This window comes from Phaethon aethereus, assembly GCF_964289735.1.
Source record: "Phaethon aethereus genome assembly, chromosome: 3".
Lineage (NCBI taxonomy): Eukaryota > Metazoa > Chordata > Aves > Phaethontiformes > Phaethontidae > Phaethon > Phaethon aethereus.
Genome location: NC_138576.1, coordinates 97296643 through 97314487, shown reverse-complemented (window position 1 = coordinate 97314487; position 17845 = coordinate 97296643). Strand labels below are relative to the sequence as shown.

The 17845-nt window shown below is 40.5% G+C and overlaps 1 protein-coding gene across 1 annotated transcript in view; it reads left to right on the top strand.

Moving 5' to 3' along the window:
• Positions 1–17524, top strand: part of LRFN2 (leucine rich repeat and fibronectin type III domain containing 2) — a gene marked incomplete at both ends in the record, with an annotated part of 39274 nt that extends 21750 nt beyond the window's left edge. Inside the window, one exon of the mRNA XM_081998298.1 lies at positions 16606–17524. Within this exon, the coding sequence (XP_081854424.1) occupies positions 16606–17524 (919 nt within the window). The remainder of the gene's footprint in view (positions 1–16605) is intronic.
• Between the last annotated feature and the right edge of the window lie 321 nt (positions 17525–17845).

The following is a 17845-nucleotide window of genomic DNA, read 5'->3' as shown; positions in this document are numbered from 1 at the left end:
TTAGTAATTCACAACAGCTTTAAATAGGCTGACTTTCTCTCCATCCTGCCGCAAAGTCTGTTGTTTGCTTATCGGTTTGGCTTTATATGCAGATGTGTAAACTACTTACTCTCTATATTTCTCAGGCTGAAGTGAAGACCTATACCTTCAAATTGGAAATGAACTGTGACATTTTAACCTTCTGGAATGAATCATTAGGAGGAGGTGGAGTCACCAGCTCCTCATCCCCTGAGAAATCCTTAAGACTGTATGTCCAGGCCTATGCTGGACTTTTCTGTCCAGAAGATCGACTAGATGATTATGACTAGCCATACTGCTCTTAACATTTGGGAAGCAGCAACCCACAAAGACAAGTATGTAAAAGCAGTCAAACTGTCAATCAAAGTCTTCTAGTAAAGTCAGCAAGTTCAATAAAACCAAACATCTCTGTGTACGCTAATGCTACAATTGTATGCAATGTATTTCAACTGCCTTAACTTCTGTGTGTGTGAATACTCATTACTTTAAGTGGCAGTCATGTCACAGCAGTCACATGCTGAATGGATCTTCTTAGGCTGTATCAAAAATAGGTATTACATGGCCTCACCTTCCTTGAGAACTAAGAGTTGCCTTTTTAACTGACAAAGTAGAAGGCTCTCAGTCAGTGTTTGTCTCCAAGTACCAGACCTCCCCTTACAGTCCTGAAAGAAAGGTTGATGGAAACAACAGGTACTGACCATTTCAGGTCTTCAGAAAAGATCCTATCAAGCCTTAAGTGATGTCCACAGATGTAGAAAGTATATGGCAGGATCAAAGTCTCTCTGTATATCATTGTTTATTTACTGTGTAAGCCATTAAGCTGCAATCCATTAAGTCTCTCCTAGCTTGTTCCTCTGGAATCTTTTCAATTAATTTTGTCTCAGCAAGACCCAGCTTGCAAGAAATATTTGTACTTGTGAGTAAACCGAGAAGAAGGTATTATGACGCTTTGTGCAGGGCTGCAACTGAGATGAGGGGGGAAAATATGAAAATGTATACTTTCTTGCATGACTGCAGGGATGCTCTTTGCTAGCCAGTACTGTGGACAGTTGCTTCCATGGATCTTTCAAGCACAGCAGACACATCTCTCTGCCTTTCAGCCTGCCTTCTATGCTGTTACTCATTGTGGAAGAGGTTTGGTCTAGGACTGTCTTTTTGTGTCTATTGTTGTCTGGGATGGTTAATGGTCACTGGAGTAATTCCTCAGTGTCTTCCTCTTTGCTGGTTCTGCTGGTGTTATTGATATGCCAGTGTCAAGGTCTCAAGTACCGCAATGCCAGCAGTACTGCAGTTGAGAGGCTGCAGTATCAGATTTCCCTTAAGAAATAATCACAGACTCAGTTCAGCGGCACAGGTTTGGCCAGATTTAGTGAGCACAAGCACAGCCTTAAAACACTTCTGCTGATACTCACTACACAGAGTTAAGGCATAGTGTTAAGGCATAGTGTGCTGATGGCTGGGTGAAGAGTCTCAGTACCAGAAGGCTCCCTAGGACCATTGTGCTTATTCCATGACTCTACTCTGATTTAAACCAAGGTGAAACGAGCTGATGCATTTGCATTTTTGCAGTGTCATCTTTTATGGCCATACTGCCCCATATACTTCCAATTCACCTTTTCCGAGTCATCTTGTATCCATGGTAAACTTTTCTTCCTTCCATCCTTAAAAGTGTGCACTCCTGACACCAGCCATCATCAAACTTGCAACTTCTGCTTAGGTAAGGGGTTTGTGTTTCAGTCAGGTTTCCTAGCTACATCCGCTTTTGTTATGCCTTAGTAAACTTTTGTGTGGGCAACTGTGGCAGCCACTGCTCTACCAAACCTTAAATCTATTGTAGCCAATGCACAGAAACATCAGAGGAGCCAACTCCACCTGTACAGGATTGCCTTATAGCCAGGAAGAGAGCCAAGTGTTCCTTCAACTCAGGGTAGCTGTCTCTTGAGTTTTAGAAAAGATTTCTGTTAGAGGCTCTTCTAGTTAGGTATTTTTTTATATTGGTTAAAGCATTCTAAGTCCTCAAAGTATTTGTCTAAAACTGTAGTGAATTCCCATGAAAAAATGACCCTTTTGCTTTCATCACATGGGTGTCTCTGAAGAGGTTTACAGGTTCTTGAGGGAGAGAAACCTTGTAAACTGAGAAGATTGTTTTGGGATAAAATATTATGCTAACATCTCTTTCAAACTGAGAGCAGCATAGAAATTTGTAACTTTGAAAATCTGTCTTTTTGAGTGATTACAGGTTGCTGTCTTCAGAGACAAAAAATTGTGGCATAATGTCAACAAATACTCCAGAATCTGAATTTCTCCTATGGGGAATGAATCTGGACCAATCTAGGATGATGAACACAGAAAGGAGCATAACTTCCGTATGTTTGCTTTTGTATCTTGTACAACTAGTCCCTGGCAGTAGAGAGAGTCCAAGTTTGCTGAGCAATACATGAAAGGTCAGTTGTAATAGGAGTGGGCTTTCCTCTCTCGAGGAATCATGAACATGTTGGAAAGCAGTAGACAGAATTATGCTGAACATGAGCAGTTTGAGAAAGAAAAAGCAATGCTATCTCCTAAATCCTCCATTGGGGACTGTGTGATAAGTGATCCATACAGATACACTCCTACAAGATAACTCTTTTTTAGGCTGCACCATATGTTCAGGAGCAGCAACCACATTTGTCTTCGTGCTAGAGAGAGGGTGGAGTGATTCATTCCATAGCGAGGTAAAAAAAAAAAAAAATACATAGCAGTAGATTCAGAAACATGTCTATGAAAGTTCTGGGACACTTCAGAGAATAAAGAGGCCAGTATCTGCAGGCAAACCCAGAGTGCACATGATAAAAAAAGACCTAAAAAAACCCCTGTGGTAGGCCACCATGTTTTTACACTATGGAGCGAGAAATTGCACTGGTTGTTACAAAAACGTTGCCATCCTTTCACCTTTTCTATGGCACTACAAAAAGTTGCCAGCATGGTCATTAAAAAACAACTAATTTTCTGAAACACAGTTATGAAGTTTATTCATGACACAATAAATTCTTTTCTACTGCTGAGGTCTTAAAACCAATTAAGCATTCTTCAATATTTCATTGAAATTTAATCACCATGAGTCAGAGTTATGCCTTCATTAGGTGCATAGCCACATGAATTTAGGACCAGACTCATCTTCGACTTCTGGCTTATAGTCAGGCTAATGTGGAGGAGAGAAACACATGCATTGTGGGGAATAATTTGGCTCTGTCTGTAGTTTCTGTTGGCTGAGATAAGTTAATTTCAATCTGCCTACGAGGCATGTTAGATAGTAACTTCTCTAAGTTATGTAAAAGGCAGCAGCTTGTAGAAGTTTTCTGCAATGCCACAGCTATCTTCATTCCTGAATGCAGCAGTTTCCCACCACCAAATAATGATTGGTGGCATCGTCACAACAGGGCAGATATTTCCCAAGTCAGGTCTAGGAAAAAGATTCACCCTGAACATGGGATGATGGTACAAATGCACACCTGCAAAGAGAGTGTGCACATGGCCAGGAAAGGACTACACCCTAAATGTCTCTTCTGGAAGAAACCCCAAATCTTAAAGTGGATAAAAAGCCCTTGAGGTGCTTGGACACAGGATTTTTCTCACCTTTATGATCTGCTGGGGAAGGTATAAGGAACGAAACAGGGGGGTGTTCTGCTTGAGATGTCTCCAGGGACTCTGGAAACAAAGGCAGCTCCCAAGTGCACTTTAAGGACAAAAGACAGCTCTTGATAGACCATTCCCATTTTGCTTCTTTTGCTACATCTTTTGCAGGAAATATGGGCATCCCTCTTACACGTGCTTGGGTACAGACCACATCGTCCCTTCTTGTTTAGTCAGAGTTGCTGTTCAGCAGGTTTGCTGCTTCATTTCTTCTGCTGCTGACTCTCCTTCCTTCTGCCATTTTGGTGAGGCACAGAAATAAGAAAGGAAATTAAATTTAAAAAAACCCAATTCCTTCTCTCCAAAGCTGACTGACTTCCCCACAAGAAAGTAGGAAAGGTCACCTCATCAGTCAAGATTCTTGAGTCTAGCCCTCATTCCCACTTCAAACAAAAAGACAGACACTGTGCCTTGTTGAAGTCCTGCCACAGTCTGATGGTAGTGCCTACCCAAATTCCACACATAGTGTGGACAGCACTGTCTTGGAGTGACCTAGAAAGGAGACTCAATCATCATTTAGAGAAGGGAACTCAGAGCCCTGCAGGTGTGTATCAAGTGGTGCAGGGACAAGTTTAGCACTCCTCCCAACCCAGCCCTCTGCAGAGGAGCCAAAATCAGCAGTTCTGCTAGTGGACCACAGCTTTGCAGGATTCCATAAGGGAGTGAAATTCTTGTTTACTTTATTCCCTTGCTCATACACTCTGAGCTGCACTCCAGTCCTTCTGGGGTGATCATTTATTGAGAAAAGAAGGGAAAATGCTTTACTGAGGGCAACAGGTTTTTTTCTTTCTTGACTGCAGATGTAAGGAACTCTCCCAGACCCTGAAGTGGTTAAGGAAGGACATGCTTAAGTTTCCTTTGAAGGATTACATTGGCTGGTAGAAATGTTGAGTTGAGTGCCCTTGTTGATAATACTCATGATAAATACATGTATGGGAAAACAGTCATAGAACTATCACACATTAGAATGCAGTGCTGCCTGTGCTCTCCAAGTAGCCTGGAATCTTATATTTCTATGTAATGATTTTTTTACAGTATTTATTTTACCCTCCTTTCTAGGAATGATAGAGTCTGTCTTTTTACTCCTTAGTCTTTTCAGAGGGGTCACACTGAGGTTTTGATGCTGCTTGATGTTATGAATCAATGTTCAGCTCATCTTTTTTGCTCCTAAATATCAATAAGCATTTGGTAAATTTCTACTGCTGGAGGATGAGGACAGCACTCCCTTGTCTGATAGTAGAGGTTACAAATGATTCTGTTTTTTCCAAGTGGGCAAAAATTGTGGGTTTAGTATCATTGTGTAGTTGATTTGCATTTTATTCCATGCTCTCCTTTTTTAGCTCTCAGGGTCATTTTTGCATGACCTACTTACTTATGTTATCTGGAGTTACAGTAGGAAAGCTCAGAGAAGATTTTACATAGTGAAGAAGAGAGAGTTTTACAGGCTTTACACTTGAAACTCTGCAGAGCAGAGTAATCTGCCAGTCTCTTCCTTCATTACTCACTCCTTTGAAAGTTTTTCAAGCAAAGATAAAGAAAAATCCATTCTTTCATTTCACTTTCAACAGTACAGGGCGCTCTTACACATATGATTCCACAGTATTTATAGGATTTTTCAACAAAACGATTCACAAGCTCTTTTCCATTACCTGTAATGACCTCATATGGATGCCTATAAGATGTAGAAGCTTTTGTACTACTGGTGGACAAAAAATGACTGCAAAAACCTTCAGGTATAATAGCTAATAATGAACCATGGTAAAGAAGTAATAAACCTAGCAGATCTGGATGTGGCTGTATCAACAGACTGATGGCATACCTAGCATTTGCTGTAGTTGATTTTCAGGTGAAAGCTTATTAACTTGCTGATCAGCTGCTCATTGTCCAAGTCTGTTGGATCCTAAAGCCATACTCAGCAAAACTGCGTAACTTAAGCTGTAAGTGGGAAAATCTCGGGACCCAGGGAAAACTTTAATCCATTGGAGAAGTAGAAGCATTCGAAGAAATTCTTGTCTCTTCTCAATGTTATACCATCAAACCTAAACAGATCAGTTATGGTTCTCTGAAATAAAAGAAGGACACCAAATTTGAGCAGTCTTATATTTGTAAACTCATTTAATAGGTATCCTTGCTTAAAAATAGGATTTAATTTCTTTCTGAGTACTTCCAAACCTTCTGCATACTTTCCGTGAGTGAGAAGTAACATGAGGAGGGCCAAATACATATTTGTAAAGTATATGGCTGGTACCTGGAAGAAGAAAATCCAACAAACACTGCTCATGCCTTCCTCTTTGTGATGGGTTCACTGTCAGGATGCACAGTCTGTGATTCTGGACTGCTTACATTAATTTTTTGGGTCACGCCATTAGCCTATCAGATGACTCGTATCAGCTTCCTTCAGTTTTCTGGGTCTCATTTGTAACATGTAAGGAACTAGCAGACTACTTTTTAGTACACTTTGTTCATGTACTAGAAATCTGTGACACTCGCCTAAGATCCTTTAGCAGAGAAACATATTTCTAGGCAGTAATATTGCGCTACTATTGGAATCTACCACTGATGACTCCTTTTCTTCCTCCTGGGGTCTTTATAAATTAAAACTTGTTTTCTTACTGGATTTTACTTTCCTTTTCAGTAATGTGTTTGTCACTCTTCACACCGTATCTTTTGGGTCCAGGCTCAGCTTTGAAAGAAGCAGGGTGCCTCTGGTTGCTGAGAAATGTTTTTATCTAATTTTGGTATCACAAACTGAAAGGATGTAACTGTGTTCTGGCCTTTTGTAGAGCATTCCAAAATTCAATGTCTCCATGTCTTTCTATCCTATCTAGTCCTTCTAGCCTTCCTTTTCCTTTGCTTTATATGCAATGCCCAGAAAGTGGCAAAATGTCAAACCTGTGCTTTAGGAAGTGCCTTTATTACATATCTATGATGCTTTTTTTTTCCCCCCTCCTTTTTTTTCCCCCTAGGAGGTAATGCTTTTGACCATCAGTGATTTTTGCACCCTGTGTTCTCATTCTGCAATTTAAAACCCCACTTTTTTCCCCAACATTATTGCAAAAGTCACACTGAATCATCCTGGTTCTCTTTACATTGTGCATTTTTGTACATGTTTCACAGAGATTTTTGTTGCAAAAGATTTTCTCCCACTTCTAACTTAGAAACTAAAACCTTGATGATTGATATTAAAAGTTTATTATTCAAACTTTCCCTTACTGTTTTTCAATAAGTTTACTTAATTTATAAGAAGCAAGCAATTCTACTGTATCCATTTTAGGTAGTGAAAGGTATTTCCAATGTTTCCCGAGAGGCTGGAGGGTTGGGTCCTCAATCTTACAAGTTTTCCTACTTGCTTTTCAACCTGTCTGTGATGGTAAAAATCTCTCAAAATAAACACCTTTTCATGTTTCTAAATCACGGCTATGTTCTTCTCTGAATATAGGTATTCTCTAGCTGTATCTTGGTAAGTTGATATTTCTTTAGCTCATTTTTGGAGAATTGGCAAATGCAGTTCTCCTCTCCTCTCCACGGGGAATTAAAAAAGTTTTTTCAACTTCATAATAAGAGACATGCTCAAGATTCTGGTAGATAACCATTTCTGATCTCTTAAGAATATTCACAAGTTCAGTCACCGAGGTGGGGGAACACTGACATGATATGTGATTGAACTTTTTAATAACAAATAAATTGTGTCTTAAACTGATGTTGAAACACATTTTTATACAGGCTGATATATCAGTGTGTACACCGTTACTATGGGCAGTGAGACCACTAATTCACTTGATAAGATTCTTTCGTCCTGTCAGCTGTTAGTTGGCACCACATTTCTCTCACCAATGCACAAAGATTTTGTGACAGAAGAGCCTGAAACAGCATGTTGAAGTTTTCTCTGGAAACACTCACGGTCAGGTTGGACAGGTCTCTGAGCAACTTGATCTGATTGAAGATGTACCTGTTCATTGCAGGGGGCTTGGACTAGATTAGATAACCTTGAAAGGTCCTTTCCAACACAAAGATGATTCTATGAGTTTGCTTTGACCAGTGAATTGCAAAACACAGGCAAATATAACTTCAAGCAGTGGAGTTTTTGTCATTCCAGCACAATCTATCGGAGATAAAATTAACCTGTGTGATAGGACACAGAGTTTCTGCAGGACATATGAGTTGCAACCTAGCATAAGTGCTCTGCATAGTAAGCATGAATGAAATTGCAGTAAGTCACTGAAGAAACGCCTTTTCACCTCAGCTCACATGAGCTCTTACAGAAAAAGAGGGTGGGCAGCTATCAACCACTGTAGGATCCCAGTCAGCTCTCTTTGATCCTACCATTATAATATGCACAGATTTCACTGCCTGGGAATAAGCGGAAAGCCCCACTTGTAACTCACAAGAAAGACCAGCAGATAGCTGAATCTCACAGCTGTGTTACGCCAGGAAAATAGCAGAATTCCTTTTGCAAATTAATTTCCTCTGAGCTCCTAAATGTTCTCCTTACTTTTAATGTTGCTTCTCTTCTGGGAAACTCTGTTGGTATGGTAGAATGACTTTTTTGGTGTAATTGTCCAACTCTGCATAAAAGAGTTCAAAATTACTTGAGTCAGAGAGAATAACCATGACACGTCAGCCAAGTGGATGTGTCATTTGTCTATAAAAATCTGCCAAAGGAGTGTCCCAGGTCCCACATTCTGGTTGATGACTTGAACACACCTTTCATGGATAACTTTTCTCTCTTCCCATCTTCAGAAATGGGGCAGTTGTAACGTGTTGTTGCTACTGTCAGTAGAATAACTTACTGACTTCAGATGTTTTTTGATTAATCTCAAATTTACTGTCTGGCTTTTTGAAACATTGCTGTGAATTATGATAGCTTTCCAACTCTACACTAACATGATACAGAGTGAATTTATTAGTATGGCTATGCATTGCTTCCATAAATACTTCAGCTTCACATTTACTAACATGATCTTTCAATTACTCTGCTAATGAGCTCAAATATGTTTTAGCTGGATTTGAATTAGTGTGATGATTTGTCTTCAGCGGCAGTTGGTATCTCAAATATATTGAGGTGAAAGGTATTCTGTGTGTAGCTGAATAGCTTGGGTTGACTGGATTTATCTTTTGTGCTGTCAAATGTTCCTAGGGTATGTCTGCATTCCTTTTAAAGATAAAATTTAATTATCAGGGCACTAAATGCCTGCTGCTGTTGTGTCCATGTGAAAGAAATGATAGCATAGAATAGAAAGCTTGAAAGTCTAATTTTGTGTTGTCCTATCAACGTTAACCTAAACAAGGTTGTCCCAGTGTAGCAGCTTGCACCTGGACAGCTGAACTGAGCACCTTCATTGATTCAGGGCGTTACAAGATGGTTCTGGTGGTCTTCATTCATCCAAAAGTGCCTCACTAGTTCTGCCTGCCTGCAGCTCCCCATTATTTGCAAGAATCTGGTTGGGAATAATAGAGAGAGGAGCATTTTCTCTTCAAGCAATGGCTAATGGAGGGAAGCAGAATACCTTGTACATTGTTCCTTTTTCTCAGCCTTATGCAGTAATGTCCCCTAGATGCCTACGCTTTCTTCTGTCACCTGCTGAATGAATTCAGTGCATCCCCAGGAGACACCATTCTGCAGCCTGTCAGATATCACCAGAACTGTATATTCCCTGAGCTAGTAGTTAAATGTTTGTGGCTTGGTTTTTGCCTTTCCCCTGTAGCACAGGGGATATATTCATTATCAGTATCTCCCTGGCTCACCATCTTGTGACAGACATATCAATTGCATATGTCTCTGTCTTCCCCACCTCCCACCCCACTTTTCCAAATGAGCAGAAAAGAGCATAAGCAAATTAGGAAATAATAATGAAACGATATGTACTATCTGTTCCATTTGACAAGACAGGTTCTCTGAAGGGCAGCTGGATGCATGAGCGATGAGAAGGCAAGATTCAGAAAAGCAGGAAGGGATTTATGTTTAATAATAAATGTTCCATCTGAAGGCAAAATTATGATTGTATGTCATAAAAAAGCCCAAAACTAATAAAATAAAAAATGCAGGAAATTATTCATGCTGGGTTGAGTTAGTGTTTACTGAACAAGTCTGGCTACCTCCTGGTATTATCTGACATTTCCTTATGTTGACATGACTGACAGAGGAATTATACCCTGTTGCTAATACTAACAACTATCTTTTTTCCCAAGACACCAGAAATACAGCTGTCATTTTTTTGAGATGCAGGTCACAGTAGGTCTCTGTCTTTCTCAGATTCTTAAATTAAGTATCTTGAATCAGATGCCAAAAGACTGTGAGATCTCACACAGTAATATACTTGGTACTTTGTATTTGTTTTTTGATTCTTGAGGCTTTAGGATGATCTGAAGACATTTGAGGGCTTTTATGGAAATTTGAAGGGTCATAAATTAATCTCTATTGCTAGCTTACTTAATTTTGAATAACATTTTAGATTCTATGAATGCAGAAACTGGGGCTTTCTGGGATAAAAACTCAGCAAAATATGACAACAACATACACCGTAAAAGTTTCAAGGAAATTACAAAAGCTAGCAGCAGAGAAGAATGCCAACTGTGAAGTCCAAATTTGTCTATTACTTGCTCTTGCTCCCAGGCAATATATCACATGTGACATTTTCACTGCAGTTTACATCCTTCTAGTCTTCCTCTGATCTTATTTTGCCCATTTCTCCAGCCTTCTTAACATCTGCCCAGCATCTGGACTCTTTCCAGTCTTGATTCACTTTACTATCTTTTATCTGTCTTGCTTTTTCTGAAAGATCTTCATCTATGTTTGATTTCACTTAACCATACGTTGCGCTGTTTTTGTGACCTTGGTCCCCATTCAGTGGCCACCTGGTCTTCTTCCATCATTTTGATGGCAGCCACGTGCCTGATAGTGCCCTGGCAGTGGCTGCTTTGAACCTGTTTGTCTTTCTATCATTTTCTGCTGCTCTGACACTGCTAGTGCCACCAATGTTCATTATCCTCTTTCCTTCTTGCATTCTTTCTCACTTCAACCTTCCCTTCCTTCTTCTTTCCTTACCTGTCCTCAATTAAATAACACTTCATTACTATCTCTGTCTGGTAGGAAACAAAATCTATGTGCCACTGAGCTACATCCACCAGGCTTTAATACACATATGATACTTCATGTGGTCCTTCTTCAGGCAATGAACTCCATCCTCTGATGACCCACTCTTTTTATGTGCATTTTAGCCAGGCTTTCTCCAGCATGTCATCATTGATACTTTCCCTTTCTCCACCATCCTACTTTAATCCCACTGGGACTGAAGATGGACACTCCACCTGAAAAGTAGGACATTAGCAGATCCTTCTACAATACTTTAAAGGAAGATGAGCTGGAATCATCATTTTTTCAGAATTACCTTTAGCACTACTGTTTAGGAGTTGCTTCATAATTAGTGTATAGATTGCACTGGTAAATTAATGAGGGCCCAGAAACATTCCCGCTCACCAGAACCCCATCACCTATGCTCCTAATGTCTTGATACAGTTCCTTGCATGCTTTTTCCAGCATGGTTCAGGAGTTAATATTCCAAGGGCTATTTCTGACATACAGCTTTCTGAAGTCACTCAGGAAGAAAAGAGAATTTACCAGCAGAGACATGGACCATTTCTTGTGAGGTGTCTGCCCTGGGACACAGCATTTTGACATGGAAGATTACAGGAAGACTTTGGGTTGAGCAGCTTAGGCACAGAAAATTCACACCCAAGCAATTAAGGTTTTTTTTTTCTCATATACAAGCTTTTAATAAATTAGCATGACTTTCCCTTTTAAACTCCTAGCTTTCACTTCAAAAGGAGAAATCATATTGCAATATAGATAGTATATAGCCCTGAATAATAAAAAAAAAAGACCATGAGAAAAGCAACGTAGTCCAGCAGGTCAGTATAAAACAGTCTTGGGAGTTGCAAGTGCCTTCCCAAAGGAACTGCCTTGACAGGTCCCTGCAAGTTCTGTGATTAAAGCAGTTTCAGGCTAAAAGTAGATAGTATCATACCCATCTTGCAGGGAGAAAAGGAACAGAATTGCCTAGCCAATTAGCCTAATCTGTCCTTTCTCTAATTTGTTTATTTGCATAACTGTAGTATTAACCAGTAGTTCACTCTGGCTAATCCCCAGTGCTACAAAGAAGAAAAGAACACATTTGTGTATTACAGTGTAATCATAACATCTACTAATTTCCTTCCATACACTACGGGCCTCTTTTGAAAGGAGATTGCTGGCATTTTCCCCATTTTATAAATGAGGAGACTTACAGTACAGCAAAATGATTTTTCAGGAACTGAGAGTTACTGATAAAGTAGAGCCTGATATCGGTGTAACTGATAAAGTAGAGAATAACACTCAGGTCGCCTAAATTCTCAGCACAGTTCACTCCCTGCAAGCTTCAGTGTTCACTTGCATCTGGGCTGTGAGTGACGTCTGCAGCAAACCTTTTCCTCCTGCATTTCTAAGTAATGTATTTTCTAATTTCCTTAATATCATCACACACTGAAGTGACTAATTACAAACAAAATTTCTTGCTTTCTGTATACTGTGTCTACAAGGACATAAGAAGGACTTTTTAGTGTTGGTGGTAGAAAACAAAGTTGACTTCAAAGAAGTGTGCTAGCACTATCCTTTTTTTAAAAAAGAGTGTTATGGTCTCATTTTGGTGCTTTCACAAAATAAGATGTAAATCTCCATGGATTGAAGGGAATGTATTATTTGCAAAAGCCCTGCAAACTTTCATCTCAGTTTCATAGCTCTTCATCACTCATCAAAATGTCTGCCTATTGCTGTTCTATTTCAGATGCTTATGCCATGCCTCAATCCCAGACATAGGCCTCCTCCTCTTCCAATAAGTGATGCTATAGTGCCAGAGGGTGAGAGAAGATGGCTTTTTTGTAAATTAAGAAAGTAATTTGTAAGACCCCTATGCTCATTTCATTCCTTACAGGCAAGATTTTCAGAGAGATCAGAACCATGTTTTTATATGAATAGTTTTCCTTGGGGTATTTTGATCTTCAGGTAGGATTCAGAAGCTATCTTAAGAATCAGGTAACAAAATCCTGGCACCAGTGTGGAGGAGATTTACCTGCTCCTCCTACCCCAAGGAAAATAAACCAGAGGAGAAAGATAGAAATTCCCATGTCTTATGTGTCTGGACACTGTTAACATATTTGACTGTTAATTTGCTTTCCCAGTCCTCACTGTTCCTGGGCTCCTTAAGCTGTACACATTAAAACTTATCATAACCAATCATTAGTTTAAAAATAAGCAGGTATTTTGCTAGTTGATCTTCTCTTGCAGTTAGTCAACTGTTACTCTTTTTTTTTTTTCCTAAAGAAAGGCTAGTATCAAATGTAGATCTCTCTTATTCTGTGATAAGAACCATCTCTGCAAGACCACACTGCCCTGAAGGGCAGGTGGCCATTATCAGGCTCCTTGCCTCAAGATACTGCTGCAATTAAGAATGTTTGCTACCTGAGACCTAGCAAATGAGTACTAGGATCTTCTGAGTTTCAAAAACTAACAACTTCCAAAAGATGGTTTTGCTCTCCAGTGAACCAGGCTATAGATTCTTGTTACCTGAAACCAACTTTCTGTGTTTAGCTGAAGAGCTGACTGAACAAAGCCTTGCAGGACCTCTACCTAGACACAGTTTTAATGACCCTTTTTCATTTTGTGGCAGCTCCTAGCCATTGAGGCTTAGTGGCAGGACATGGTGGTCCATGATTAATGGTGCTAGACATACAGAGCAGCCATGAAGACACTCCCTCTGTTAGGCAGCAAAGCAAAGATTGAAGTGGCATCTTGCAGTTATCTATGTCAGGGACAATCAAAGAGTCATGAATATCCCAGAGTGAAAATGTGTCTGCATCAATTTTAGGTGTTGGGAACCTTAAGAGATGTCATCCATCATAGCTGACTGGCAGTATGTTTGGGGAGGGTGGGCTAAAGCATGGAGAAATACCAAAATACTGTTACAGTTTGGCAACTTCATGAAAACAAGATCGTCTTCCCCACAAGCTAAGACACTGAGTCTGAGATTAATTACTTAACTCTTGGTACTCTTGAACTTGGTGTTTATTCCTGTGCTCAGCTGTTCTTTTACAACAACATTAATCTGAATATTTTACAAGAACATTTGAAGTTTATTTATGGAAATATCCATAATTCTTCATGTTAGATGTATATGGAGAGTTGATTGCTTTTTCCATAATTGGGATTGTAACTATGATCTTTTATAAAGATATTATTAGTCCCAATATTATCACAGCTGTAGCTTTCAGGACTAATTGAGTTTAGAAATTATTTGGTTTCTTTTAAAGGCTAAGATGAGCTGTTACAGTAAGTTTCAATACAGTTAACCGGGCAAGCTTTAGGATTGGTTGTGCCTCACTGCTGTACATTCAAAAATAGACTGGATTTACATTTCATGCCACTATCACTACCTCCCAGTACTTGAAATATTCCAGGTAGTTACATTTCCTTGGAAGCTTGTGTGTAATTGTATTTGAAGAAAACGAGTTGTAAATGATTGAAGTTATCAGTGTTCACTCTATATAAATTGGCATAGGGTGTTAGGCTGGAAGACTGTATTTCTATTTATGTAAGATATGTGCAAAGCTATATACTATGTAAACCCAGTTTGCTGTTCGCTTGGAGAGAATATAGAGGCCTCCCTCTGTTTCATCAGTGCAAAGCAAAAGGAACCACTCTAATACATGTGCTATACCTCTCTTTTTTGAGAGTTATGACCCAAGTCCAAGAGCCAGTTTTATAGGGCTGACTATTCTTTCTGCTAACAGTGCTACTTGTTTGTAATGAGGTTTCACGGTGAAATAATTTCTGAAGGACTTACACACTGCAGAATTTTTTAAGCACGTGGCTGGGAGTGATGGTGGAAAGTGGAGTATAGCACTAGGTGATACAGAAGCAGATATGAAGCAATTGGTGAAACTGTTCAAGAGTTTGAAGATCATGTGTTTGAAGATCAATAGTATTCTGTTATTCTGTATATTATCCTTGGTGTGTGCATATGAAATTCCTTGAACAATTCAATAGAGTGCAAGCATTGCCCCAGCTGCTGTGGCCAGTGGTGTGTTGCTCTCAGAGCCGCAGGGAGGCAAGAACAATTAGAAATAACCTGAGACCAAACATTTTGACTATTAGAAACCATTTTAGCAACTGTATGTAGAGTTTTCAAGGAGGGCTGCTTTATGACCTCTTGGCTCATTCTGAAGAGCTCATCTGTGTCAGTGCAGAACGTCTCCATTAGGACGATAAATGTGCCAAGAACCTCCAATATAACATTGAGTAAACCTGCCAGGTGATGTTTATATTCCAGTGGTCTCTCGCTGATATTTCTTTCCCTTACAGATTTTTTTTGTGCGTTTGTTTTCTTTTTAAAAAGGACCCATATCCTTGCCTGTGGCCAGACCGAAGGGTTGTCTAAGTGGTGTGAATGCATAAATGCAAAGATGATCAGAAGCTCATCTTCGCAGTGCCTTGAGGTGGCTCCCTCCCACCGCACAGAAGGGCCCCTGCAGAGCTGCAGTGTGCGCTAGCTGTGATGATGATTTGAAGCTAAGAAAGCCTGGCAGTCCCACAAGGGGTATGCTTTTTCCTCTGGTCAGGCCTTACTGTCCCAGTTACAGCCACGGCAGCTTGCTGTGTGGTGTGAGTGCCTGTAGGGCTCCCTTGTTGCTGGTGCTAAAAATCTGCAGCTTTAAGTCAGAACGGGTTGTTTATAATTTCAGCTTTTTTCTCTCACTCAAGCCTGTTATATGGAAGTCAAGAGAAACATGCATGGGGTATCTCTTTGGTTTTATTCTGGGTTACCCACCAGGCACCCAATCTGGGTTTCTCCACTGTATTCCACTAATGTGCTGCAATTTTCACCAGTCTGAAGTGAGGATAGACCACGTTCATTCCCACCTGCTAATTTTTAATGCTAGTGATGCTCTAATATTGCATGGATTCAAAATTCCTTAAGTTTTGTGGCAGCAAAGAATAATATCCATAGATGACCTTGGGAGGCCCCTTTCAGCCCAAAGGTTCTATGATTCTACGATTCTATGACCAAACTTGGAGCACAGCTCGGGCCTAGCTATTTGGTTTTTGAAAATGGGTTTGTATTTGAGTAGAATTTATTATTTTAAAGAAAGCTTCTTGTTTCCATCCCTTAATCTTCCTACTTCTCCTCACACTTCCACAGTCTGCACTGCCAGTGCCAGTATTTCTTTTTCATTCGCACGGAGGAAGGTGGTTGCAGGCAGAAGTTTCTGGCAAAGAAGATGATAGCTGCATTTCGAGGAGGTGTTTTCCACAGTGGGAAGTAGGAGGATAGGGAAAGTAGGTGGGAGAATGGAGAAAGAGAGAGAAGGGGATGCTTGCCTTGCATTCTCGGGGAATGCAAAAGCTAAATGCAGCCCCTTGTCTTCACAAGGTAAGCAACCTGCTGATGTTACGCAGTAAATGTTCAGGCACCCATGAAACGTTGTGACAGCTGCCAGGTTCAGACTCAGCAAGTGCAAGGGTCATTTGCACACTCATAAAGAACTGCTCTTTGTAGGTACGTGTTTTTATTCTGAGTTATTTGTTCAGGTTGGAATATGTTTAAGATTAGGACAGATGCAAGTGAGGAGAAAAAAAATCCCAGACTAGTTTAGTCTGCTTTTTCTTGAGGTGGCCCTCAAAACTTGTGTGTTACTGAATGTCAGGATGTTGGACCCACAGGAGATGGGAAGCTTGAATTCTTGTTTGAATTTTATGGCTCTGACTCCCCTCTGCCAGTACGCAGCACAGCAAACACCACGCTGTTCTTATGTCTGTTGTCCTCTCTTATCCCTTAGAGTCAATAGTAACCAATTTTTTTTTCTCCTTTTCTACTTTTTTTAAAGGATGATTCCAGCTACAAGCAAAACCTTTGTTGTAAACAACCTTGTTTCTGGAACAGGCTATGACCTCTGTGTCCTGGCAATGTGGGATGACACAGCCACGACCCTTACTGCCACCAATATTGTGGGATGTGCCCAGTTCTTCACCAAAGAAGACTACCCTCAGTGCCAGTCGATGCACAGCCAGTTCCTGGGTGGGACCATGATTCTGATCATTGGAGGCATCATTGTGGCAACTCTGTTGGTATTCATTGTAATACTCATGGTCCGCTATAAGGTCTGCAACAATTCCCAGGGGAAGATGTCTAATGTCAGCAATGTCTGCTCACAGACTAATGGAGCACAACCTGTTCAGAACGGAGTCTTGCCCCAGGTCAACCCCAAAGTGGTGGTGAGAAACGAACTTATGGAGTTTAACTGTCAGTCTGCACGGAGCAGCATCTCCTCTTCCTCCAGCTCTGCAAATAGCCACGAATGTGATGACTATAGCCTCCAAAGTGAACAGGGCACATTGTCCAGTAAGTGGAGGCCCCCTTCCAGGTCAAAACACAATATTGACCGGCTAATGGGAGCTTTTGCCTCCCTGGAACTGAAATGTCAGAAAAAGGAGGAGATGACAGACTCCAGAACTTCCACGGTGGCCCACCACTCGGACAAAGAGCCACTGCTGGGCCAACCAGAGTCAAAATTTCGCAGCCTCCTCATGCTGCCTCTGGAGGGCAAAACTAAACGTAGCCATTCTTTTGACATGGGGGACTTTGCCACATCTCAGTGTTGCACCTACCCAAAAAAGATAACAAATATTTGGACAAAGAGGAGCCTCTCAGTGAATGGCATGCTTTTGCAGTACGATGACAATGACCTAACAGGGGCGAAAGGGACTTTTGGGAGCTCAGAGTGGGTAATGGAAAGCACAGTGTAAATATGAGTGTCTCCCCCACCCCTTCTCCCCTTATGTGTTATAAAGTGTGGTTTGCTGCAGGGCCAAGCATTTGGAAAGAGAGGGGAGGAGACGTTTTCAGTTGTACTGGCCAAAAAGATAAGCAAATAAAATGAGTAACAGGGACATTAAAAGAGAAAGAAGGTCCTGAAATGTGAATAGGCACGTATGGCACCATTCTTGTCTGGCCGCAACTAAACAATGCGTGAATGTGTCAAGGAATTTACTAGTTGTATTTAGCATTGCTTTCCAAAAGTTACTGAGGCTCTTGGTGATCCATCACACACAATTAAACAAGGAGGA